Source organism: Rhincodon typus, chromosome 22 (genome assembly GCF_021869965.1).
Source record: "Rhincodon typus isolate 14 chromosome 22, sRhiTyp1.1, whole genome shotgun sequence".
Lineage (NCBI taxonomy): Eukaryota > Metazoa > Chordata > Chondrichthyes > Orectolobiformes > Rhincodontidae > Rhincodon > Rhincodon typus.
Genome location: NC_063353.1, coordinates 19637250 through 19662947, shown reverse-complemented (window position 1 = coordinate 19662947; position 25698 = coordinate 19637250). Strand labels below are relative to the sequence as shown.

At 38.8% G+C, this 25698-nt stretch overlaps 1 protein-coding gene across 5 annotated transcripts in view; it reads left to right on the top strand.

Annotated features, from left to right (window-relative positions):
• The window catches only part of cerk (ceramide kinase), a 53017-nt gene that overhangs the window by 5746 nt on the left and 21573 nt on the right, over positions 1–25698 (top strand). For all 5 annotated transcript variants that reach the window (XM_048610407.1, XM_048610409.1, XM_048610408.1 and 2 more), the window contains 4 exons: positions 6430–6561; positions 9676–9798; positions 16578–16703; positions 21419–21482. In XM_048610407.1, the coding sequence (XP_048466364.1) occupies positions 6430–6561; positions 9676–9798; positions 16578–16703; positions 21419–21482 (445 nt within the window). The remainder of the gene's footprint in view (positions 1–6429; positions 6562–9675; positions 9799–16577; positions 16704–21418; positions 21483–25698) is intronic.

The following is a 25698-nucleotide window of genomic DNA, read 5'->3' as shown; positions in this document are numbered from 1 at the left end:
TTGTACAGGATGTTGGTAAAGCCTCTTCTGGAGTACTGTGTCCAGTTCTGTCTCCCTGTTACAGGAAGGATGTTATTAAGCTGGAGAGGGTTCTGAAGAGATTTACCAGGATGTTGTTGGGAATGGAAGGTTTGAGTTATAAGGAGAGGCTGAATAGACTGGGACTTCTTTCACTGGAGCGTAGGAGGTTGGGGGTGACCTTATTGAAGTTTATAAAATCATGAGGGGTATAAATAAGGTGAACGGCAGGTGGATTTTGCCTAAGGTGAGGGATTTCAAGACAAGGGGTGAGAGGAGAATGATTTTAAAAGAAGATCTGAGGGTAGTTTTTTTTACACTGTAGTTCGTGTGTGGAATGAACTTGCAGAGGTTACATTTACAACGTTTAAAAGACATTTAGATAAGTACGTGAGTAAGATGTATATGGGCCAAGTACAAGCAGGAGGGACTAGTTTTTTGTTTGGATTATGGTGGGCATGGACTGGTTGGACCGCAGGGTCTGCTTCCATGCTGTATAACTCTGTGACAGTCAATTCTTTGGAGAGAAAAAGCTTCTCCTCATCTCTGGGGGAAGCAGTAGTATAGTGATGTCACTGGACATGTAATTCAGAATCTCAATTAAACGTTTTAGGGCCATTGTGGGATTTGACTGAAATAAAAATCTGGAATTAAAAGCTAGCATCATGACAATGATGTAATTACTGTCAATTTGCAGTAAAAACCCCTCTGATTCACTAATATTCTTTAGAGAAAGAAATCTGCTAATCTTATCTGATTAAACCTACATGTAAATGTAAATCCACAGCAATATGGTTGACTCTTAACTGCCCACTGAAATAGCCGAGCAAGGTGATAAGTTCCAGGGCAATTAGGGATGGGCAATAAATGCTGGTTTAGCCAGCCAGTCCAGAGACACCCACATCACATGAAAGAATAGAAAAAGGTTCCCTTATTTTTAAAAATGACCCCTAGGTTTAGATTCTCCCCCATGAAACACCCTTTTAACATCTATACTGTCCAGAACCCTCAGGATCGAGGAAGTTTCGATCAAATCACCTCCTACTCTAATAAACTCCAACAGATATAGGCCAGAGCTTTACTTGAAAGATAACTTACTCATTACAGGTTGAGTCCAGTCAGCTTTCTCACAACAGCCTCCAACACATTTACATCCATCTTTGGAGAGACTGTCCTGTACACAGCTCCCAAGATGTGGTCTCACCAGTCTAACTTAAGCATGACCTCCGGACTTCCATATTCAATTCCTCTCAATGCACAAGAGCATTCAGTAAGTATTCCCAATTACTTATTATATCTGCATACTAATGTTTTGTAATTTGCACGCTTGGACACCTAAATCCCTCTGCAGCTTTGAGTATTGCAGTTTCTCAACATTGAGATAATAAGCTTCTTAGTAGTTATTCTTCGAGCTGTAATGGACAATTTCACATTTTTCCACATAACACTCTATTTGCCAGATCTGTGCCCACACTTAACAAATCTATCTGTATACTTTATAGCTTCCTTGTGTCTTCTTTACAACTTAAAATTTGTACTTACCTTTATGTAGTCAGCAAAATTAGCAACTTTCCCTTCAGTCCCTTCACCTGAATCATTTACATAAATTGTGTGAAGATTTAGGGCCCAGAACAAATCCCAGTGTTACACTGCTCACTAATTCTTGACAATGCTTAAAGATTATGTTTCTAAATTCCATGTGAAAGGATGAAACAGAGGTCAAATTCAAATTTTTAGAATTGTAGAAGATATTGGAACATCTAATTTCATTCCCTTTTGACATCAGGTTCACATCTGTGAGCTGCCTACAGCTAACAGAAGTAATAGCAAACCAATAAGAATTATTTCACTCTAAAAGAATCTATCACTAAGCCTAAAATTTATTTGGTTTCAACAATTTAAAGAAATTTGTCCTTGTTATTATACCCAAACCTGCTTTCATTTCACCTAGAAAAGACAGTAACTTTAGCTATATCGTACGTGCAGCTGTGTACAGTTCTGGTCGTCCTGCAACAAGAAACATACTATTAAATTGGAGAGGGTTCAGAAAAGATTTACCACTATGTTGCTGGGACTGGAGAGTTTCAGTTATAAGGATAGGCTGGGACTTTTTTTCACAGGAGCATGGGACGTTGAGGGGTGACCTCATTGAGGTTTACAAAATCATGAGGGGCATAGATAAGGTGAATAAGAGGAAGGCGATGGCCTCCTGGTATTATCACTGGATTGTTAATCCAGAGACCCAAGTAACGTTCTGGGGATCTGGGTTCAAATTCCGCCACGGCACATGGTGGAATTTGAATTCAATAAAATATCTGGAATTAAGAATTGATGACCATGAATGCATTGTTGAATGTCAGAATAACCCATCTGGTTCACTAATGCCCTTTAGGGAAGGAAACTGCCATCCTAACTTGGTCTGGCCTACATGTGACTCCACAGCAATCTGGCTGACTCTTAACTACCCTCTGGGCAATTAGGGATGGGCAATAAATGCTGCCTAGCCAGTGACGCCCTAATCCCGTTAACAAATTTTAAAAAAAAAAAAGATATTTTATCTAGGGTGGAGGAGTTCAAAACTATGGGACATATTTTTAAGGTGAGAGGAGAAATTTTCAAAAAGACCTGAGGGGCAACCTTTTCACACAGGTGATTCGTGTGTGGAATGAACTGCCAGAGGAAGTGGTGGATGCAGATACGCTTGTGACATTTAAAAGGCACTTGGATAGGTGCATGAATTGGAAAGGTTTGGAGGGATATGAGCCAAATGCAGGCAAATGGGACTAGTCTTGTTTGGGAAACTTGGTCGGCATGGACGAGTTGGACCGAAGGGTCTGATTCCGTGCTGGATGACTCTGACTCTATGACGTGTAAGTGGTAATCATGGATGCTCACACATGCACATTTGCCTAAGATTGTTTGCATTGACGGCACTTAGTTTTGGAAGGAAAAACTAAGCTGTCCAGTACACCCACTCTGTTTTCATTGTCACTTGCTCTAAGGATGATTTAAGAATAGAAAGGTTGAAGATAACTCGACATTGAATTTAGCTACAATTTTAAAACACTTCTCAAATTCCCTAAAGTTGAACAGTATCCACTAGATCATAGACCATTTAAAAAATAGGAACAGCAGTATGTTGTTCAGGCCCTCAAGCCTGCTCCATCATTCAATAGAATCATGGCTGATCTGACATTCTGCATATTCACTTTCACGTGTTTCCCCCATAACCCTTGATTCCCTGGTCAAGAATTTATCCATCTCAGCCATAAATGGACACAAGAACTCTGTCCCCACAGCTCTTTATGGCAGGGGGTTCCAAGATTTTCAACCCTCTGAAAGAAGATATTCCTCCTCCTATCAGAATTAAGGGACACCAATTTAAGACTGAGACGATGCCATCTGATCCTTGACTCTGCCATGAGGGGAAACATCCTCTCAGCGTTTGCCCTGTCAAACCCCTCAAGAATCCTGTATGTTTCTTTGAAATCACTTTTCATTCTTCTAAATTTTAATGAATAGAATCCCAAACTGTTTAAACTTTATTCATCAGACAGTCCTTTTCATACTGGGGATCATCCTAATGATCCTGAACTTTTTCCTGTACTGTTTCTATTAAAATAATACCTTTTGCAAATAAGGTGACCAAACTGTCCACAATACTCAAGATGTGGTCTCCCCACGTACAATTGCTGTGCGACTTCCCTAGTCTTACACTCCAACCCCCTTGAAATAAGGGCCAACATTCCATTAGTCTTCCTGATTACCTGCTGAACCTGAGTGCAAGCTTTCTATGTTTTGTGCACAAGTACCCCCAAGTCCCTTTGTGTTGCAGTTTTCTGCGGTATTTCTCCATTTAAATAATATTCTGTTCTTTTGTTCTTCCTTCCAAAACAAGCAACTTCACATTTTTCCACATCATACTGCATTTACCAACCTTTTGCCCACCTACTTAACGTATCAGTATCCCTCTCAAAATTTGCCTTTCCACCTATTTTTGTCATCCACGTTAATTTCATTGTTATTTAGTTAAATGATCACAATTTTAAATGATATTTAACATATTTTAAATGTGTTTTAAGTAATCAGTGTTTAATTTGATGTGAATATTTTTACAAATTGTACCCAAAACACAACTAACTGGATCTAAAAATCATAGTATAAAGTTTTGTAATGATTCCAGCATCAACATGGAGACAAACATCCAACTCTACTTTTCTGCATTTTTCTTTCCATTTCTATCTTTCCGAACACTTGCCTAACCAAGATACTAAACCAAGCAAAGAACAAGTCACACTTCTTTCAAACAATGTATAAAACCCTCCTGTGCACAAAAAAAAGATATAGGTGCAGGAGCAGACTGTACCATGAAGTCTGTCCTGCTGTTCACTGCAATCATTATTGATTTTAGGCTTCAACTCAATCTTCTTGCCTATTCCTGATATCACTAAGAAGTGCTCATCCAGAAAACTGATGCAGACATGATGGGTCAAAAGGCTTCTGTGCTGTAATATTTCTGCAATTTTGAGAGATCCCTTAATTCTCATGACAAACCTTAAATACAGTCAATGATGTAACAGCCACAAGCCGTATGACCCAGAGAATTCCAAAGATTCACAACCCTGAGTTGAGAGACTTCACCTCGTTGGTGACCTTAATGATCAGTCCCTTAACTTGAGGTTGCACTTCCATGTCTAGATTGCCAACCAGCAGCATGTCAAGTCCTTTCAGAATCTCCTATGTTAATCCATGGAATGTGTATGTTCACATTAAATAGGAGCATAATTTGTGTATGCTTAACCTTAGTTTTGAAGAATTTTGCCACTTCTTTTTCGGTTAATTTTATGACGTACAGTTGACTTCATGCACTGACCTGCATTTGTAAGCTTGTGCTAAGTCATGCAGTATACTTGTTTGCAGCTAACTGACGCTTAAGACTGTTTTGCTTTATTACCATAGTTATTACACATTGTGAAATATTGTCAAGGTGGCTGTGCCAAATATTGTAGTCTATTTTTAACTTCAATGGCATGTTGTGTTACGTAGAAAGGATTCAATGCCACAGCAACCTCTAGAGTTCCAATGTTGTACAAATAGTGTCATTTGAAAACAAATGCATACACATAATTAATTGGAGATTCACAGCCTTGTCCCGAGCTACCATTATTTTCTAATAGCCAGTAAATGCATAGCAGAAGAGCAGACTAATGATTTTACAGAAAGCCAAAGCATCAACTGGAAATGTCACTTCTGTTCCTCACTCTACTAGTGTCGTCAGATTTGTTGAGTATTTCGAGCAGTTTTTGCTTTGTCTTTTGTTTTTATTTCAGATCTGCAGTATCCACAGTGTTTTGATTATGTTTTGCTATTCCCTTGGAGTGCCCCACTTCCATCTCTGATACTGAAATCCCTATCATTGATAAGGTCTTTGAAACACAAAATAACAGTTGGGGAAGGAAGGAGAAATTTCTTCACACCGTTGTTAGGTTTAGATTACGCAGAATATGATAGGTCAAATGACATAGTAATTTTTAAAAGACAATGGAGTTATGTACTTGAAGGAGAGTCATTTTCAATGGGTATCGGGAAAAATTGAATTGTGGAACTAAATCCGATATTTTCACAAGAGTTGCCAAACTAGGTTAAATTATAAGATGCTGTGACTAGATACTCTGTAGTTGTCTTTATTGCTTAGTACAGGAGACATGATCAATAAGGCTGGTAACATTTTATGTTGCAGGTTACCAGGTAGTCAGAGTGCCATCTGAGGCAAATTGTTCTGAAGTGATATTTTGCATTTTTTCCACCCCATAAACAATAAACATTTTCTCCTGTACTGAAGGATGTACCTTTTAAATGAGCTCCCGAAAGGCAGAAATATGTCGTTTATAGCTCATTTTTAACCTCAAATCTTGATTTTATTTATGTTTTTTCTTCTGATTTCAACAGCTGTACTTTGAATCAAAATGTTGTGGCCAAATTGTAGAGTTAATTATAAAACTAACAATGAAATGAAGCTACTGTTCATTTTTTTGCTGTAGCCACTCCAGTCCAGAAACTCAAATATTTTGAGCGGACTCTTGCCAATGTGTATTTTAATTTTCCAATAATTTAAAATCCATGTCATAGGTAGGTCTGAAAAAGTTGCATTCAGTGTGGCAGTTTAATTTAAAATGTTGTCTGAATTATTAAACTGCAAGTGCAAGTTGCATTTTTTTGCATGAAATATGTGAAACTAACCTTGCTTGTCACTTTTGATTTTTGCGGTTAATATATTTCACTGTCAGGACATGAACAAGAATTAATGCAATTGTTTAATACATCATTATCTCTTATTAAGCTTAGTCACAGAGTGCTGATGCCTCTTAAAAAGAATTAACAAAAAAAAGTGAAATATTTATTTTCAAACAGGGAGGCTTTCTGTGCCTGTCTGTGATATCGTTGCTGTTTGTGAAACTGAAGAAGATGGAATAAGTAAAGAAAGTGGAAGGTGGCAGAAGATGCCTTCATTTTCAACTGAGCTGACTTTGCATGCATTTACAGGTACTGTTGTTCATATTTCAACCAGTACTTAGAAAAATTTCATTCATCTATGCATAATTCTGTCAGAATTTCAGTTTTTCTAAGTTTGCTCCTTTTTATTCTCGGTTAACAATTAGCTAGTCTTCTGATTTTGGTTTTCCTTTTCTTGTACTATACTTAGCATTATTGAAGGCAATCATAGCATCTCCATTGCTAACAACAGCTTAGTAAGCACCAGCCCTGGATCACATTAGGGGATTTCCTGCTCTGTTTTAGTTGCCAATCCATCTGGCATATTATTTAAACTTGAAATGGCTGCACACTATGAGCCTTATAATTTGTATGGTAGTTTTATTTATGTGATTAATTTTCTTCATTTCTCATTTAGTTATTTGCCCCCCACTCCTGAGAGATTTGCCACCAGCTGATACAGCAGTTAAAAGCACCTGTATGCCCAGTAATAACCCAGAGACCTTTTTAATCCATTTTGTAAATACTGTTTCCACCTACGTCACCTTTTTATGGCATAGTGCATTGGTACTGAATGTACGTAGTTCTGTTATAAATTTTCTTTAAATTTAGTTTTTATCTTTATAGATTTTGTGTGCAATATATTTGCTTTTCATACCTTGCAATAATGGTTATTTCGCTTGCTATTCTTCAGAGTAATGGACACAATTTTCAGTAATAGGTCACTGCTGTTTAGTTGTCTATTGTGATTTTAAGAAAATGGGCAGCTATCTAGATTGGAAGTCTGTGCAGGTGAATGGAATCTGACAAATTTTTGCTTGAGCTCTTAACCTTTAACCGTTGTTTTCTGTTTTGTGTTCATGGCATTTAAACATTATGTGAACAAGATTCTATGCAGAAATTACTGTCTTAATACAAGTAATCAAGTTGTGTTATCAGCCTCCAAATCATTTCATTTTCTACTTTAGGATGGGATTTATTTTCAATTTCCTCTTACCCCTCCATATCCAAACTTATTATGTATTCAATATTAACTACATTCATGTTGAATTTGCCATTTAGGCTCCAAGATCATATGAAAGATATCAGTGTATAATGTCCTTCAATCCATTCAATCATATTCTATCAGAATACCAATATTGTTGCTGTCCATTACTAGAACTGTCCATTAAAGAAGTGCACGCAAACTTCACTGTGCCTTCAATCGGTGATTCAACATTTGGTCATCCTCCTTTAGGAAAAAAACACACCTATTCATCCATTCTTGGGAGAGGAGTCTAATTTGATTGTTTCTGCACTGTCTTTATTTTAGGAAAGAGACAAAGATCAATGTTCTTAATCTTTCCCAATTGTATTCACAACACTCTTTGTATTAATTGGAAGCTCGTTCTGTGGATTTTATTAGGTTTAAAGGCATGTTTTATGACTAAATTTGTTGATGTGCAGTCTCACCAATTTACGTGGCCTTTGGTTTTTTTTGGATCTGATGAATCAAGCGTTGGATGTATTTAAAATAATTGTGCACAAACAACAAAATGCATATTTCTAAGACTACTGGAACATCATCCTCTGATTCATGTAGGGTCAGCAGATCTGAGTAATATTGCTGGCTTACACATTGCTCTTTGTGGACATCAAAGCTCGGGGCATACAAAGTTGGCGGCATGCCTAGAGCTCTTCTATTAGTAACTCAATACTAGTAAAATTTTAATTTCCAGGCATTGCTGAAGGGTCATAGACTCTGCACTAAAAATATTCAAAAGGAAGTTTCAAAATTCCTCAGACAACCTAAACTGCAAACTGTTTAAATTTAACACTGGGCTGAAGTGTACTGAGCTGATTATGAACTTCATGAGAGCTTCAAACTTCTTAAGCGAACCTTGTTCCAAGTTACATTGCCAAGCTAGCAAAAGTAATGTGCAAATATGATATCATTTCTGATCGGTGCGAATTATACCTGCCCTATTGTGCAACTTAGTCTTTCAATGTAAAATTAAGAACAATTAGCTTTGTTTCAACCAAACTTTCAAAAGCCATTTGTGTATATTTTTTCATAATGTAAACATTTCAGATAACGCATCAAATAAGTCAATTGATGAGTAATGGAAAAACATTTGGAAAAACAGCAAGTATACTTCAGGTTGGAAATGTAATAAATGTAACTAATTTGGATTATGATGTACTTTCTTAAATTTATTGTGACTATTGAGTAAACTTACATTTACCAAAATCTCAGAATATGAAATTAATGGCTTTGGAGCACAGTGTGGTATCACTCAACTTTTCTTTACATCTAAACTTATCACATACAATACCATTTTGAGAAAGCTGCCAACAAAACCCTGAATCTTCCATCAGTGTTAACATGATTGATTGTTGACATTACTTTGAAGTTCACAACGAAGAGCTGAAGAAAATGCCTTGTTTTCTATATTACAGTGCAAGCTTTTGGCCGACGAAGAAATGTAAAAAGTTCCTATAGGTTTCAGGTGTTCGTGACATTTTGTCGATACTATGGAGACTAATCACAAGGACATTTCTGAATACACAATGTAATTTGCAACCAGGCAGCTGGAATGCAATTAATTCTAAAACAACAATGACCTGAAACTCAAATCTTAGTTCATGAAATACTGAAACAATGACTCAATTTCAAAATAAAACATTATATCAGAGTTGCAGTGTTTCTTTAAAAAAAGGGAAAATTGTTATTCAACAATACTTTCAGAAATCTTTGGAAAGTGGTTGACAATGAATGGAGGTTATCCTCTTGGAAATGTGCCAGTCACTTGACTCCTTAGGTAAACAATGTAAAGTTGCATCAAGATCCAGAGAAACAAAATGATGGATTTAGGCTTCCCAGAATTTTAGGAAATTATGAAGCTTTCCTTGGGAGTTGTTTATTTGAAGAATTCTGTTTTAAAAGTAATTTTGAATGTGCACTTGTCATCATTAAGACTACAGTGATTCACATTTCTTGTTTGTAGAATGACAGGCATCTTCTAAGATTTGTAGATTTTGTAAGATAAAATGAACTCCGCTTTGAACTCAGCAATCACTCAAAATTCCTAGCCAAATAGATAAGTTGTGTAAATGCATTAAAGTTGTCTTCCACTTCTTTGAAGTACTATACATTATTTCATAATTATTTTGTTTTATCTTTAGTACATCATGTGCAGAGATCAAAAAGACACCATTGGGAGTGCAATGAAGTGACCTTTTACTGCAGTGACCACCTACTCTGTAACCAGTGGGTACAAGCACTTAAAGAACAGTTGGATTCACAAGGTACTGTATGTTTCGGTGAAGTAAAGATAGAACTGTCAAATATGTGGTATTTTTACAAGTCAGGGTCACCTGAGACACTGTTCCAGACAGATGACCTTTCTTTCTGCCTCTTCGAAACTATTTAAATCTAAAATACTATATTTTCATTGTAAACACAATGGCCTGGATCTTCCAGTCCCCAGATATTTCGAGACTGGATATACCCTGGAAAATGAGTCTGAACTATGCAGAAGTGCAGATCCACTGACCATGTAGAATTATCCAGGAAATTGAAAGGATGGACAATTAGCCAGCATACAGAATCCCCAGGGAAAGTCTCCAGCTCTTAGTTCAAATCAGAGACTTCTGAGGATTCCGGCTGGTTACCTGAACAGCTAGCCAGAAAAGTTTGAGAAATTAAAACCTTCCCACTGACACTGCACCTAAACACATGTACACACACACACTCATGCACACAGAAACATTCAGCACCCTAGCCAATTTGATTTTTAACCTCAGTTTTATACACCATTCACTGAATACTTTGTTGTGTTTTCATGTTTCATCTACAAATGAAATCCTGGAAATGTAATACTTGTAGTTTGGGGTTGCATCCTCACGATACCAGTGTGTAATTGTTTACAATTGAAAACTAATGGGTGAACTGTGGGTGGGAAAGTCACACCAATTTAAAATGTCTTTGGTGTTGGCTTGAATTGAAGTGAAACTTTTTTTCTTTAACTTAGGTAAATTGTGGAGCATTTAATTAACCATTCTGTGATAAATATCTGATGAATTGTCTTCTACATAATGCATTCTGCCCTGCACCCACACCTTAAATGTAGCACTGATTTGTAAAATTCAGGACAGCAAAGTTGGGTGTGATTGTATGTATAAAGACAAAAGCCATTCACTTCAAAAGTAATTTTGGAATAGTCATGAAATTAGGTTGTAGTAGTCGGAATAATATGGATTGTAATAACTTTGTAGGTTTGGTCCTTGAATTTGTGGGGTTTCAAATGGGTTTATTTTGCTTGTAATCTTAATTTGGTGCAGATCCTTTATTCTCTTCTTCTACAGCACTAAAACTTGAGATGGTGGCTTTTATGAATTTGTCAAGTTTCAGTTAACCAAGTGAATGGAATATAAGCCAGGAGGGTCTTCATATGAATTTCTGATTCCTTAATCCATTTAGTTATCTGAAAAAGGATAAATGATGATTGTTGCCTGATGGACTGATGTTCAAAATGTGTTATTTATAGCATGTGTTCCCAGTACAGAGGCAGTAATTGTCCATTTCCTTTTCAGTTATTTGGAGATTTTGTTGGATCCATTGTAAAAATGTCATGTAGGTAATAAACATGTTGGCCTGTGCAACATTGCTTTTGTCAGACTTTGCAAGAGATCTTAGAGTCTCGATTTGGGTAAAATATGCAAATTACATTCTGATGCAGTGTTGTCTGTATTTTCACTATATGGGAAAATTGCATACATCACACAGGGAGTATCTAATGTTATTTGATATAGTCCAGGTGTGGGGTTTTAATTCTGTGTCTCTTATTTCATGTGAGTCTAGTGTTTTCAGCTGTTGCACCACTGATCTACAGGAACGGAAGACTAAAATACAAAGGCATGATTAGAACTGGATGAGTGGTGTGCACTGCACTGCACTGCTATTTGGTGGAATAGGCTCTTTCTGTCCTGGACACTTAACACTGTAACTGTAGCTGCAATAAGCCTGACTGGCTTATTAGCCAGGCCCTTCTTCCACCTCCCTTTACCTAGCTCTATGTGTTCAGTAGTAATAAGTAGGAGCTAAAATCGCCCAATGACTGATGGGAGGGAGTCATTAGGCAGACTGTTGCTCACTTAGGAGGAGGCACTCATGGAACAGCTGCAACTCGAGGAAGGGTGAAAACAGGAGTTGTTTGTAGGGGAAGAGATGGGTGAAGGAGCAGTGTTCGCATTGGGGGTGGAACCAGCAAGAATGAAGAGGAAACAAGACCATGTGGGGGAGTCAAGTGGGAAATAAGTGGTGGAGAAGGTGGAGAGAATGAGTCATTCTGCAGGGAGCAAGGAAAGTATTGAGTGAGTTGGGATGAAGGATATGAGTGAGGGTCTGAGTGTGAAGGGAGAACGTGAATAAGTTGGGACTTTGGAAGAAGGGAGAGCATGTGTGGATGAGTGGGAATGGGGGAGAAAGGGGGTGAGTGGTTGAAAAGTCCCAACCTGAAACATCAACTTTGCTCCTCTGCTGCCTGGCCTGCTGTGTTCTTCCACCTCCATACTGTGTTATCTCTAACTCCAGCATCTGCAGTTTTTGCTATCTCTGAGCAAGTGGATGGGAGGCAGGTTCGCAAGAAGTGTGTGTGTGAGGGAGAGGAGCCAGTTACAATGTGTGTGTGGGGTATGAGGGGCTTCACTGAGTCTTCCATCGCCATGGATTAAAGATAGTTAGCTGAAATCCGCCTGACTATTTAAAATAATACCGTTTAAGAGCACAGATTTTTATTTTTATGATGTATTCAATGTCAACTGCATTCATTTGCATGAGTTTTGATATATGCATATATTCGTTCGTGGATGTAGGTATGGTTCGCGAGGCCAGTCTTTGTTGCCTATCCCATTTTCCCCTTGAGAAGTTAAAATGCAGTAATAGCTTTCACAATACTGCCATTGTCTCTTGCTTCATTTCACATAAAGAACAAGGACATAGTCTGTTGTTAACATGGGCTCTGCCTGCTGTACATGTTCTAACTGTTGAGTGCAGATATGCTGAGGTCACTTTGGTATATACAATATACAAGTATATTGGTGCACAGACTTGAAAGTAAGAGGTAAACAAAGGGAAAACTAATGTTTGTAACCATTTAAGGTCTCACAGTAATACTCATTTGAAATAGCCTGGAAGCATCTGCTAATGATTTCTTGTCACAAAATTGCCACGTCTCTCAACTTGGTCAAAATCTCCTGTAGTTCTGTTTTTCGTGCATGAATCAATGCTGAGTCACTCATTCTCACTCACTCGCATTTCATTCAATACTTGCTCATCACTGATATCTGGCATCTTAGGTTTATAAACTTCAGAATACGTGATTCTAAAGCCTGGTTGTCCACTCCCACATCTAACTTGACCGTGTCAAGAATAGCGTATCACCATGGAACTTCTCCACCCATGTTCCTCACCTGCCCTGTCTTCATCGCTCATTTCCTACAAACCCCACTTCCGCCTGACTTGATCAGTTCCTGATTTAATCATCTGACTATGCAACTGATTTCCTTTGTCCTCTTTGTGCTTGCTTTGAAAAGCTTAACATGCGTAGATAATAATGTTCTTCTCTTAAGTACTACCATGGTCTCCTGTCATTGATCCTTCATTCTCACTGCCTTGCTTTTAACCAGTTTTGTGTATTCTAGCTTAGCTAGTGGAGCTCTGTAAATTCCATTTTTTTATTATCATATCTTTGCCCTTCTACTTGTTCACATGTTGCTCCTCAATGATGTAATTGTAGGAGCAGGACAACAAACAAACTTTATGCCATTTTTTGCCTGCCATTTAAACCTCAAACCCTGCATAGTGCAGCTGAGCCAGACAATTGTCAATTTCAGTGACCTGAGGCTTATATCCTGACTTGAAGCTTACACGTTTGTTCCCTCAAGTATTTGTATTTCTGATTCCATTGATGATCCGGATGTAATGTTAGTATTCTGTACACTAAAGCACACCTTGGAATGTTCAAGAAAAAGCTTGCTTGTTTATAACTCTTAAGTCATCTTTCTACTTTTTCTAATCTTCAGACTTTAAAAGCAGCTAATCCAAAAAGAAATCACTGTGATGAAATTGTGAAACGCTTCAGCATACCAGCAGTGCAGAATCAGCATTTTGAGTTATTGTGGACCCAAGTGTTTGTACCCTGTAAATGGATGATTTCCAGTATACATTTCTTATGTATTTATGTTGTATCGGCAAATTGCATGGAGAAAATGCTGAAAGAATACATTGCAGCTTTACTACAGATATTCATGCATTGCTGAATCTTCTAATCAGGAAGTTTTAAATATTAGCTTGTAAATAAATAAACTACACAGATTGTGGACGAGGTTTTCTGATTCTTCTTTGAAGCATGGAGACAAATGTGTTGAGTGTTAACGAACATACCAGCACCAATGCTGAGTAAACTTAACCTAAAGCTTGCCAACCAGCTTATTAAAAGCTAACATAAGGGCATTGGTGAGTTCTTTGGCTGATCACCGGGTTCCACACTGGTGTTCTAGGTCAGCAGAAGCTGCTGGCAGATTAGAGGCTGGCTGATTTTCGGTCCTAAAGGATTGTCTGTTGAGGCATACATTTGAGACCCAGTGGAGAGAAGGTATGTAATTTTTAAAGTCTTCTTGTGGTATGGGGGGCTCGTGAGGTGAGGGAGGTGGAGTGGGGGCAGTGGTCAGCAGGCTCGAAGAGAAGGGTACAGGTTGACTTTCAGATTGGGGCAGCTGGAAGATTCCCACCTCTATCCTGAACAAACTTCTGTGACCATTGATGAATTTGAAGACATCTCCTCGAGGATATAGGGTTGTGTGTCCCTCCCTGTCTCATCACCCCTCTTTGAATTTATAGTCTCTTGCTTTATCCCCTTGTTGGTCTGAGCTGCACATATATAAGTCTAGGTTTTCATAACACATTGGACCATTTTACTCTATTAAAGTCATTACATAAATTTTGAAGACAAAAAGTGTTTTTGACTGTATTTTTATATATAAACAACACCCTTCATGGAGACACGTTATTTTTTGTCCACAAAATTTATAAAAGTTATTAAATTCACCAAAACAAAAATCGCATACAGGTTTGTACAATTTCATTCAGCTTTTACACAGTTCAAAAAAAATTTTAGTTTGCAGCAGAGCATGTATGTGAAAGTGTAATTAAAACCAAAAAAAATTACTTCCTTTTGAGTTCAGAACAAAATCACATGTCCGAATCTGCTCGAATGGTGTCATTCTATGGATCATTAACATCCTATCCATCGGCACAATCATGTCATCGGCCTTCTCATTCCAGTTGTAATCACCTTGCATGCCATAAAGGGCAGTAAATTTCTTGAATGATTTAATGAAAATCTCTTCTGATTTAATCCCTGGCCTCTACAAGCTGCTCACACAAGATTGCCATACACTGCCTGTCTTCATGAATGTTTTTTCCAATCATCCAATCATTCCATTACATTCTTTTCTCATGCTACTCTTGCATAGTTTGTTTATTGAGTTATCTAAAGGTTGAACAAGGCTGGTAAGACTACTGGGAATCACTAACTTCAGTGAAATGTGATCTGAACATATCTCAGATGAGGATAATTCTTTAGTATAATCCTCCTGGTTGAAAACTGAAAGGTTCCTCGGTCATAGCCATCTTCATACATCTGTCCTTTGTCATGGACGGACGTGAATGATTACTTTAAAAAAAAAACAAAAGAACTGTTTTCTCCTTCACAGATGCTGCCAGACCTGCTGAGTTTTTCCAGCAACTTTGTTTTTGTTGTGAACGATTACTTTTTTGGAAATTGCTGTTTTGGGAGGGTTTTTTTCTTGAACATTGTTAAGCTTTGTTGCATCATACATAAACAACAGCACAATGATAGATCATGCAGAGATAGTAAGAACTTCCTGATGCTGGAGTCAGAGATAACACAATGTGGAGCTAGAGGAGCACATCAGGCCAGGCAGCTTCAGAGGAGCAGGAAAGTGGATGTTTCCGGTCGGGACCCTTCTTCAGAAAAGGGCACTAAATTTCTTGAATGATTTAATGAAAATCTCTTCTGATTAAATCCCTGGCCTCCACAAGCTGCTCACACAGGATTTCTGAAGAAGGGTCCCAACCCGAAATGTCAGCTTTCCTGCTCCTCTGATGCTGCCTGGCGTGCTATGTTCCTCCAGCTCCACACTGTGTTAACAATGATAGATCTCCTCTTTTTTTCCTAGCCAGTTGTATTCACTAATGGTGTTTTCTCTCCAACTTTTCTCTCAATTCAACTGGATATCATGTCAGAATTTATGGAAGGCGGCTTTATCCAATCTTCTATCACTGTTTGAATATAAACTGCTGAACTGCCTTGAGTCAGTCATGAAGTTCTACTGAGAGATGCTGTAAAATCTTGGTCTTCTGTCATAGTACAGAATTGTTTCTCTTAGCTTCCCTGTTTGCATGTTTTTTGGACGTCTGCCTAAGCAATGTAGAGGGTTTTCTTGAATCTGTAATCTTCTTCTCCAATATCTTGAGTTTTCCAGTTGCAGTACATTTATTTGTGTGCTTTGGTTTGTGCATCTGCTCTTCCTTTCTGATGTCATGATGTCCTATTGATCTGTACAGTTAGCAGGAGCTGAACATCCACCTTCAGTGGTGTGCTATTTTATGATTGTGACATCGAGTGAACTTACAACAGGGTAAGTTCACCACCAGTGGCAAATACGGAGAGTTTGGATGTTTTGGCCAAAAGCTTAGCAATCAGTTTTTGAGATTGGCCGTTATTTGGAGTATATGTGGTATCTGCAATGGTACTGAGAAAGGAGTAGAAAGGGGTTGTAAAATCAAGAGTGGTATGAATAGCTGTTGCTGTTTTTCAAAAGGCTGAGCAAAAGATTTTGTTTGCCATAAAGAAAGTGAAAGCACTAATGTATATTGAAGGAGTCATGCTGACATTTCCTGGACTGTATGCGCTATATTGATCTGATTTATTTTGCAGCTAGTAAATTTTACCAGTAAAATTCAGTAGAACTTAAATATTTGATTGTATTTTCTTTCACAGCTATGCGACCAAAGCATTTAATCGTATTCATTAATCCTTTCGGAGGGAAACAATTGGGAAAGCAAATATATTATGATAAAGTAGCACCTCTCTTTCGATTGGCTTGCATCACGGCAGAAGTGATTGGTGAGTTATTGTTTTCTTACTGAACGAGTATTTCAATAATTGATCACAACAATGTAAATGGCAGGGAAATTACATTAATTGTTTTCTGGCTAAGCTGTTTTGTCTTGTAAGACTAAACGAGTGCCTGCTGTCTACTCATTTCAAAAGGTAGTTGAAATGCAGATCTTATGTTTGAGTTGGTTCCCATGGATTTTTAAGAATGTGTTTTCGTTTTCAGTTTCATCGCTCATTTCATTTCTTCTTGAGGTATCAATCACTTTTTGTATTGTGGATTTACAAGGGGGCTGGTTGACCTCTGTCTCCAAGTGGTTAAACCTGACAGAACAAAAGAATCTATTTTGCTATTACCCACACACTTGTACTTCCAAGCAACCAGATTTATAGAAATAAGCTTCAGCTGTGTGGCCTATTTCTGCTCCTAATTTATATTTTCGTGAGTAGCAAAATAATTGGTAGAAAATGCCTTTTTCATTCCAGTTATTGGGGAGTTCATGGGAATACCTCATAAGCCTGCAAATATTGTTTAGAATAACCAGCAAAGCAGAATTTGCAATTTATTAAATCTTGAGCTCTGTTACACATGAAAGCAGGAAAGAAACCTGTTCCTTTTAAGTATCTGAGTTTGTGGATATGTACTTTTTTTGGAGGTACCAACTAAGATAACAGAATGAATTGGGAACTTTTTTGGTGAATTTTAGTGAAAGGAACCTTCTTGATTTTCCTTCATTGCTACCATATTAGCCACTGCTCTGTCTCATTTCATCTGTTCGTTTGTCATGCTCCGTTTGCTAAGTTTTATCAACACTATTGCATTCAGCTGGCTTTGAGGTCACTTGATCTAGGATGGAAGTTAAGATGAATAAATTGGAAGTTTATGCAATCGGTTGCACCACCTGGCATCTATTCGGTACATTATCTGTCAATGAAAACGTGGAACAGTTTCATTAATGATGTACTTTAATCTCCTGGCTTCCAATTCATGGTACAGCTCACTGAGACATTACAATAACAAAAGTGAGAGAATGAGATCTTTCACATCCGGTGACAAGTCTGACACTTGTTGAACATCTTACTCTTGTCCTATAAATCTATATGGAACGCACTGAGCTAATTATCAACTAACTGCAGAATTTGTTCCAGTCTTAACCTTTTATAGTACAGTTTTTGAACTCAATCTGAACTGTAGCAATCTCCATTTGTGGGCGGGGGGTGGGAGGAAGTGCTCTTGAATTTTGCTGTGCTACATCAAGATTTGTGCAAATTGCTGATTTATCTGTTTGTGGAATGAACGTGTGTTGTTCCATTGTAACATGGGACATAGAAGTATCTGAAATTCAGTAGTAATGCGCAAATTGGAGTCATTCTGTACGTACTACACAACTCTCTGGGTTGCATTAGTGTATCGGTGTAAATTATGAAGATAGTATGTGAGAATTTTTAGCCTGCACAGCCTGCGTGCTACTTCTCATGCAAGGCAAAGCCTAGGGTGTATGTGTTGGAAATATGGCCATGGTTCAGGTTTTTGAGGAGTCCAGTTGTTTGTGCTGAGTACAACATGGCCAGTACAAACGAAGTAAGTTTCTGAATGTACCCACATTATTATAACTGAATGTACGATTGGCAAAACCTCTGCTTGACTGTTAGTTGGATGTTCAGCATTTAATAATCTTTATAAGTAAAGCAGTTCAAAAGCAAGAGATTTGCTTGCTGCCAGTCTTGAAGCTTTTTATGGTAGTCATCTTAAATTTTGATTCATTTAACCAGGATCATTTGACCTTATGCACATTAAGAGCTTTATTTGGAAGTACTGGGGGCTTAAAAGTTAGCTCGCGTGGTTTTCCAGAACACCGTTCATGACCTCCTCAGGACCATTGATCTTCAGGTAGTTGCACACAAAGTTGATGTGGGCCCATGTTGATGGGTAGAAAACTCAACTGGGGCCTGAGCAGCACTTACCATGAGCATTTATCCCTCTTAAAGACAGTCCTTGTCTTAGATGAAAGCTATACTAAAGCAGACTGCTGTTTAATGTTGATGCTGCAATTCTAAACCAGGGAAATGAAACAGTAGGGCAGAGAGTTGACCCATAAATTCATGGAAGAAGTATTGGAGGCCCTGGTGGTTTAGATGAACATTGGGAGAGAGCCATTTTATTACAGGGGACCAGAAGTCCCTCGAAGGGTCACTGCACACGGTGGACATGAAGGCCAATTCTTGGAGTTTCTCCACGTGCACCAAATAGCAGTATGACAAGAAATCTCATGGTCTTGGAAACATTTAACGCGGATGAATTACTCTGTGTATCATCTTTTAGCCATATTCTGCCAAGGCCATTTGCTGCTTAGCGCACTGCACTACAATCACTTATCTATCAGCAGTCCTTAATGCTCAGGACTTGAGCCAAACTTTTGGCCATTCCAACTCCCGCTTCTAGATATACCAGTGATGCCAGCATCCACTGCTTCCACATACAACCAGTAATTCAGCTATGGCAAGCACATTACCCAAAATGCAACACCACCACTGAAATTCTGGGAGTAGGCAATGGCCTAGTGGTATTATCGCTAGACTATTAATCCAGGAACTCAGCTAACGTTCTGGGGATCCGAGTTCGAATACTACCTGGCAGAATTTAAATTCAATTTAAAAAAATCTGGAATTAAGAAACTGCCGATCACCATGAAACCATTGTCGATTGTCGGAAAAACCCATCTGGCTCAGGAAAGGAAATCTGCCATCCTCACTTGGTCTGGCTACATGTGACTCCAGACCCACAGCAATGTGACTGACTCTAAGTTGCTCTCTAAAATGGCCGAGTAAGCCATTCAGTTCTACCAATTGCTACAAAGTCTCAAAGAGATAAAACTGGATGGATCATCTGGTATCGACCTATACACCAGAAAAGACAACGGCAGAAACAGCCCTGTTGAACAACTGTGGGGTAGCACACAGAAGAGTATCTCATATACTGAGTGACTTGGCTCGCAAGCCAGACAACCTCCTTCCACTTTGGAGCAAGCTTGAAGTTGTCCGAATCCAGTTATACAGAGGGTATAATACTCAGCAGTGCACCTTTTGCTCCATCAACCTGCCTTGCTGCTGCAGCCACCATGTATATTACAGTCCTTGTCTGGATAAGTCATCAATTAATTTGCCTTCACTGTGAGGGCGTCTGTCAAGTTCAAGAGCTAACCATTTTTCAATAGCAAAAGTTGCTCTAAATCACCTTTTCTGCTAGTTTGGTGCCTGATCTTATAAATAATGCTGCTGTTCAACTCCTTGCAGATGAAGTATGTTGTTTGGTGAGTAACAAGCATATTCATTGAATGGGTCCCCCTGTTCCACGTTTGTGAACACCGTCACATCAGCCAGGAGGGATGTTTGGCCTTACGATATTCATTGGTGAACATTCTCCACATACAAGGTCATCCATACAAGGTCATCCCTACAAGTGCCCTTGCCAAAATGAGGTGTTGTCCCATGTGCGGCTGCACGTGCTGCACAATTCAGAGTGTCTTGACTTTCTTAGCACCATTTACAGCAGCACCACAAATCCAAATTTCATCCCTGGGAAGCTTGATGCCCAAGTGTTCTGATAAAACATATTGAAATATACCATTGCGGGTAATGGTTGGATGATACTAAAAATTACAAGTAATATATATCTTCGTGCAGTTTGCCCTGTGTGCTTTTTAAAAAATATAATTTGGTCTTTTACCAGAGACATCTAGACACCTGCTGAGTGGATTATTGCACTGTTTGCTTTATAACTTTGTGACCCATTTGCTCAGATGTCATTGTAATTATGTTGTTCAAAAGTAGATTTAGTTTGCCTAAAGCGACAGTCCATAAAAATTGTGATGAGTGTTTCATGTTCTACGTGGTGTGTGTAAGTAATAGCATGATGACATGTATTGTTATGTGGACAGAATAAATACTGAGATACCTTTTTCATACTTCAAATAAAATGCAGATTCGCAGGCTTATCAGGATAAGTGAATTGAATGCTTCAAAGTCAATCATCGTTATATAGTGTGATAGATTTGCTAACTTTCTCCCAAGTGTGCTTAGAAAATCTGCCAAATAATTACAGTATGGAAAAAGATCAAATTGGATCAGGGAACTAAGTAACATGAATTAAGTTTTATATCAAAGTTTCATAATATCTAATTTTTCTTTTCTTGGACTCTTTAGCCGAGAAGTTCAAGCACTTTCACTTCTTGTTTGAATTAGCTCTTAGAACATTCAACTCTGGCCTTATTAACATTGAACCGGCATGTTGTAGAAACAATACATGTCATTAAGCTGCTTAGTGACAGAAAGGAATGGAAGATTGGACTGCTGGAGCTAAGGACTCAGTGAAACTGAAGTCACTTCAGTTTCAAGGAAAAAGTCCAGTGACTGAAACCGTACTTGACAAAAAAATTTATCATTGTTAGAGGTCAGTCATCCTTTTTGTAGGACTGTGCTGCAAAGATTTTCTCAAGGTAGTGTCCCTGCTTCAATGACCTTCTCATCAGTATATCAACCTTTTTTTATCATAGAATGTCACAGATATATTATAAGAACTATATTATTGACCCATTATTCAGGAAATCGGTGGAATAACACACATTGGAGTAATTGTGGTGGGGGGGGAAATCCTGATAACTTGATTGTAACCTTAATTTTTTGAGGGTATTAATTGAACTTTGTTTTTATTTTTATTTCTCCAGTAACTGAACGAGCTAATCATGCTCGGGATCATTTGTTAGAAGCTGATTTGGCGAAGTATGATGGGTAAGTGTTTCTCATTGATCTGATTTCAGTTTGATCAACTGTTGAAAGATTTATTGACCAAAGTAAATATTAAGCGATTCACAATACATTTGCTGTAAAATGAGTGTCATTATTTCAAAAGAACTTTAAGGCATTTTTTTTTTAGGCTGTCCCTCTCATGCAATGCCCATCCAATGAACTCCCATGCATTTCCACTCGCCATGCCACTCACTGTTACTCCCCGCTCTCCAACCACCTGCTGCTACTAACTGTTGGCAGCCAAAAGTACATCATGCACTGCAGTCCTCTGTCCACCTTGCTTCTGCTGGGCTACATCCCTAAGTGAACCAATCAGAAAAATGTGAAAACGAAAGCTGTAAGCTGTTATAGAACTAATAAATGTAATCTCTGACTTTTAAGCGGTGACAAAACCTAAAAGCTCCATTCAGTTCTTTATCTTAAATTTTCTAGAAATTTTGAAGCCATTTCACAGTAAGCATTGCTAATGTTCCTACACTTCAATGTATGTATTAATTCGCACTTGTATTGCATTGTGTTTCAAGTTGTAAAGACTGCATCATTTTATTTTCTGTATTTTGTGCACTGAAATGGAAATGGACTTTAAAACCAAGGTTTTGCTGCATTTTTACTGCAAGTTACTGAAGCTCATTGTGTGCGGCATTAACAATGCTGTTTTGTTCAAGCAGTGGGAGGAAGATGTCTGTAGATGGCCTGGCACCAAGGTGGGTGGGGAGGGGTTGGGTTGGCAGTGTTTGTAGAGATTTGGCTGGCAGTAAGTAGCTGATTGGTTTGTGCAATTGTGACCAGTCATGGCTACCAAAGGTTACTAGCCTGATAACAGATCTGGTTCCTGTGTAACTGAACTTCATATGGGTGTGAAAGTTAGTGAGAATCCTTCAGACCTCTGGAACAGAAAGTGGTGTGTCACTCTCCTTGCAATAAAAGTATCCAAAGCCTACAGAAAGCCAGTTACTTTCTGCCACCAGTTGCTGTAGCTGTTGTCTTAACCAGCAACTGAATGAGACTTGGCATTTAATGTATCAAGTGAAGGAACCTAGACAGAAAATATTGAAGAATAGAAGGACTTCCAATACCAAAAGGATCATATCAGTAAACTTTTTGCATTGGATTCAACTGTACTCCCAGTAATTTTCCTCTGCATCCATGAAACTGGAGTTTTTTTTGATTGCCTGTGTGTCTCGGGGTTTTAAAAGGTAGGTACAGTTTTAACTAGTAAAGCCGTTTGTTGATAATTCATAGTTATTTACTGGTGACTAGAATTGTCTTATTTGTAATAAAACAGTAGTTGTTAAGTACAAGAACTCGGTCAGTGTTTTCATAGAATCCTTACAGAACAAAGACCATTCAACCTATCAGGTCTGCACCTACCATTCGAAGAACATCCCTCCCAGACCCACCCTATCTTCGTAAGCCCACATTTACCATAGCTAATCCACCTAGCATGCATAGCCCTGGACAACACCGGGCAAATATGCATGGCTAATCCATTTAACCTGCGCATCTTCAGACTCTGGGATGAAACCAGAGCACCCAGCAGAAACCCATGTAGACACAGGGAGAATGTGCAAACTCCAACAGACATTCCAGCCTCATGTGAATTAAACCCGGATCCCTGACACTCTAAGGCAAAAGTGCTTGCCACCATGCCTCCCGTTTTATTTTCTCTGGGGACCCTGCAGAATCCTCAACAATCTGAGGAAGTTGTGAAAAATTGAAGATTCTGCTTGATAGCTTGATAAATTGACCGGCCTCTAAGAACAATGGCTGGAAGCTCTCATATGAGAAGAAGGGCAACACTCTGTTGGCATGCTATTTTTAGTGCAGCTGAGAGATTTTTTTTAAGCATCTAAATGTGGATCATGAAATGAGAAAGGTAAATTACCTTTGAAGGGAAAATGAGAGAGAAGGACAAATGATTTTGACACAGGCAAAATTCTGCTGAAACTGAAAATCTGCAATAACGGCAGAAAATGCTAGAAACACTGAGGAGATCAGGCAGCATCTTTGGAGAAGAATTTAAATTTCAAGTTCTAATTACCTTTATTCAGAACTGAGAATGATTAGAAATGTAATAGATTTGAAGAAAATGAAAAGGAAGTTGGTATGATTTATTTGTTTGATTTGATTTATTAATTGTCATGTGTATTTTGTCACAAAATACAGTGAAAAGCTGTATATTGTCGCCCCTCTCTGGCACCGTCTTAAAACACAAAAAAAACCAAAACGTAGAATATAAAGGCTGAAGAAAAAAGAAGTGTTCAACTTTACAGTTCCTGATAAGTGCTCCGCCAAAGGCAACGGACCTGCTGGCCAGGCATGAGTCCCTTCACTGTGTTGCCGCTGGAACCAAAGTCGACTCTGTTTGACGCCATCTTGCCTCTACCGATGCTCTTGCCACTGAGTCCTCATTGGACTCCACCAATGCAGATACCACCGATGCCTCCAGGCACTGCACCAGCCTAAACCCGACTCCACCGCCAGCAGGTGTCTGCTTCTGACCCACCTTGCTGACACTGCAGATGCCTCAGGATCTCGCATCGGGCTTAAACTCACTACTGCTGCTACCTACATAAATCTGTGCAAAATTCAGATACTGCCAGGAACCCAAAATCGCCTCTGCCGCAGCAGCCATGAGTCAGCACTAGTCTGGGGAAGTTGGAGAAGAGAAAGGGGGTCATCTGTAACAGGATGAGAAGACAGGGGTGATTAAATGACAAAAGGCTTCTTGGTTCAAAAATTGGAAGAGTAGTTATGAGTAAAATGAAGAAACAAAAAATGTCTCTAGACAAGTTGCAAGTGGCTGAATAATAGTTGAGTAATTTTAGGTCACAACCTATGCCCCCATTCTGTTCATGTATGTTTTTGTTATTTGTTTGTCTTCTTTGTTTCTCCCTTTAATTTGCATCCTGACAGCAGATGTCGAGATATTTCACAACTCATACAGATATATCTTGTGTTTCTTTACTTATTATGACTCTGCTTTTTAACCAGGAAACCTTGTCATTTAATTCGACCTGCCATGCACCCAAACACACAGCCTCTATTTTGCCTGTCTTTCTATTCCCACTCCATTCCCTTTAATTTGCTGAGTACCGATTGAATTTCTAACTACCCTTAAGAACATTTTTAATTTTCGAGAAGTCAAAGTGGCTAGTTCAAGAAAGACTGGATTAGAAAATGGAGATATTAGGACCCGTTCTGAAGACCAAAAACAGAGACAAAACTCAAGTGAAAAGAAGTCTTGACTGAAAAAAACAGAAATCGTGTTGGTCAAGGAGCACCAGGCATATCTGAAAATGAGTTGTTGACCTGGTGAAGCCACCAAACAGGACTACTTGCATTCCAAACAGCATCCACAGCAAGTGATAGAAATGAGATCATGAGATGAGGAGGTGCCTCCACAAATATCTCCATTCGCAATGATGGAAGAGCCCAAAACATCAGTCTAAGAGATAAAGCTGAAGCATTCTCGGCAATCATCAGCCAGAAATGCCAAGTGGATGATCCATCTTGACCTCCTCCAGCGATCCCCAGCCTTATGGATATACTAGTCTTCAGCCGATTCAATTCACTCCATGTGATATCAGGAAAAGGTTGGAGGCACCAGATATTGCCAAGGCTATGGGCCCGGACAAGATTTCGGCAATAATATTGAAGACCTGTGCACCAGAACTTGCCACTCCTCTAGCCAAGCTGTTCCAGTACAGTTACAACACTGGTATCTACCCGCCAATATGGAAAATTGCTTAGGTATGTCCTGTACACACAAAGCAGGACAAATCCAAACTGGCCAATTACTGACCCGTCAATCTACTGTCGATCATCACAGTCATTAACGGTGCTATTAAGCAGCATCTGCTCGGCAATAAGCTGCTCAGTGATGACCAATTTGTGCTCCACCAGGACCACTCATCTCCTGACCACCTCATTGCCTTCGTTCAAATGTGGATCAAAAAGCTGAATTCTAGAGGTGAGGTGAGAGTCACAACACTTGATAGCAAGGCTGCGTTTGACAATGTGGCATCAAGGAGCCCTAGCAAAACTGGAGTCATTGGGCATCAGGGAAAAAACTCTCTGCTGGTTGGAATCATTACTGGCACAGAGAGAAGTTATGGTTCTTGGAGGTCAGTTTCGTCAGCTCCAGGACATCTCTGCACGTGTTCCTCAGGGTAGTGTCCCAGACCTAATCATTTTC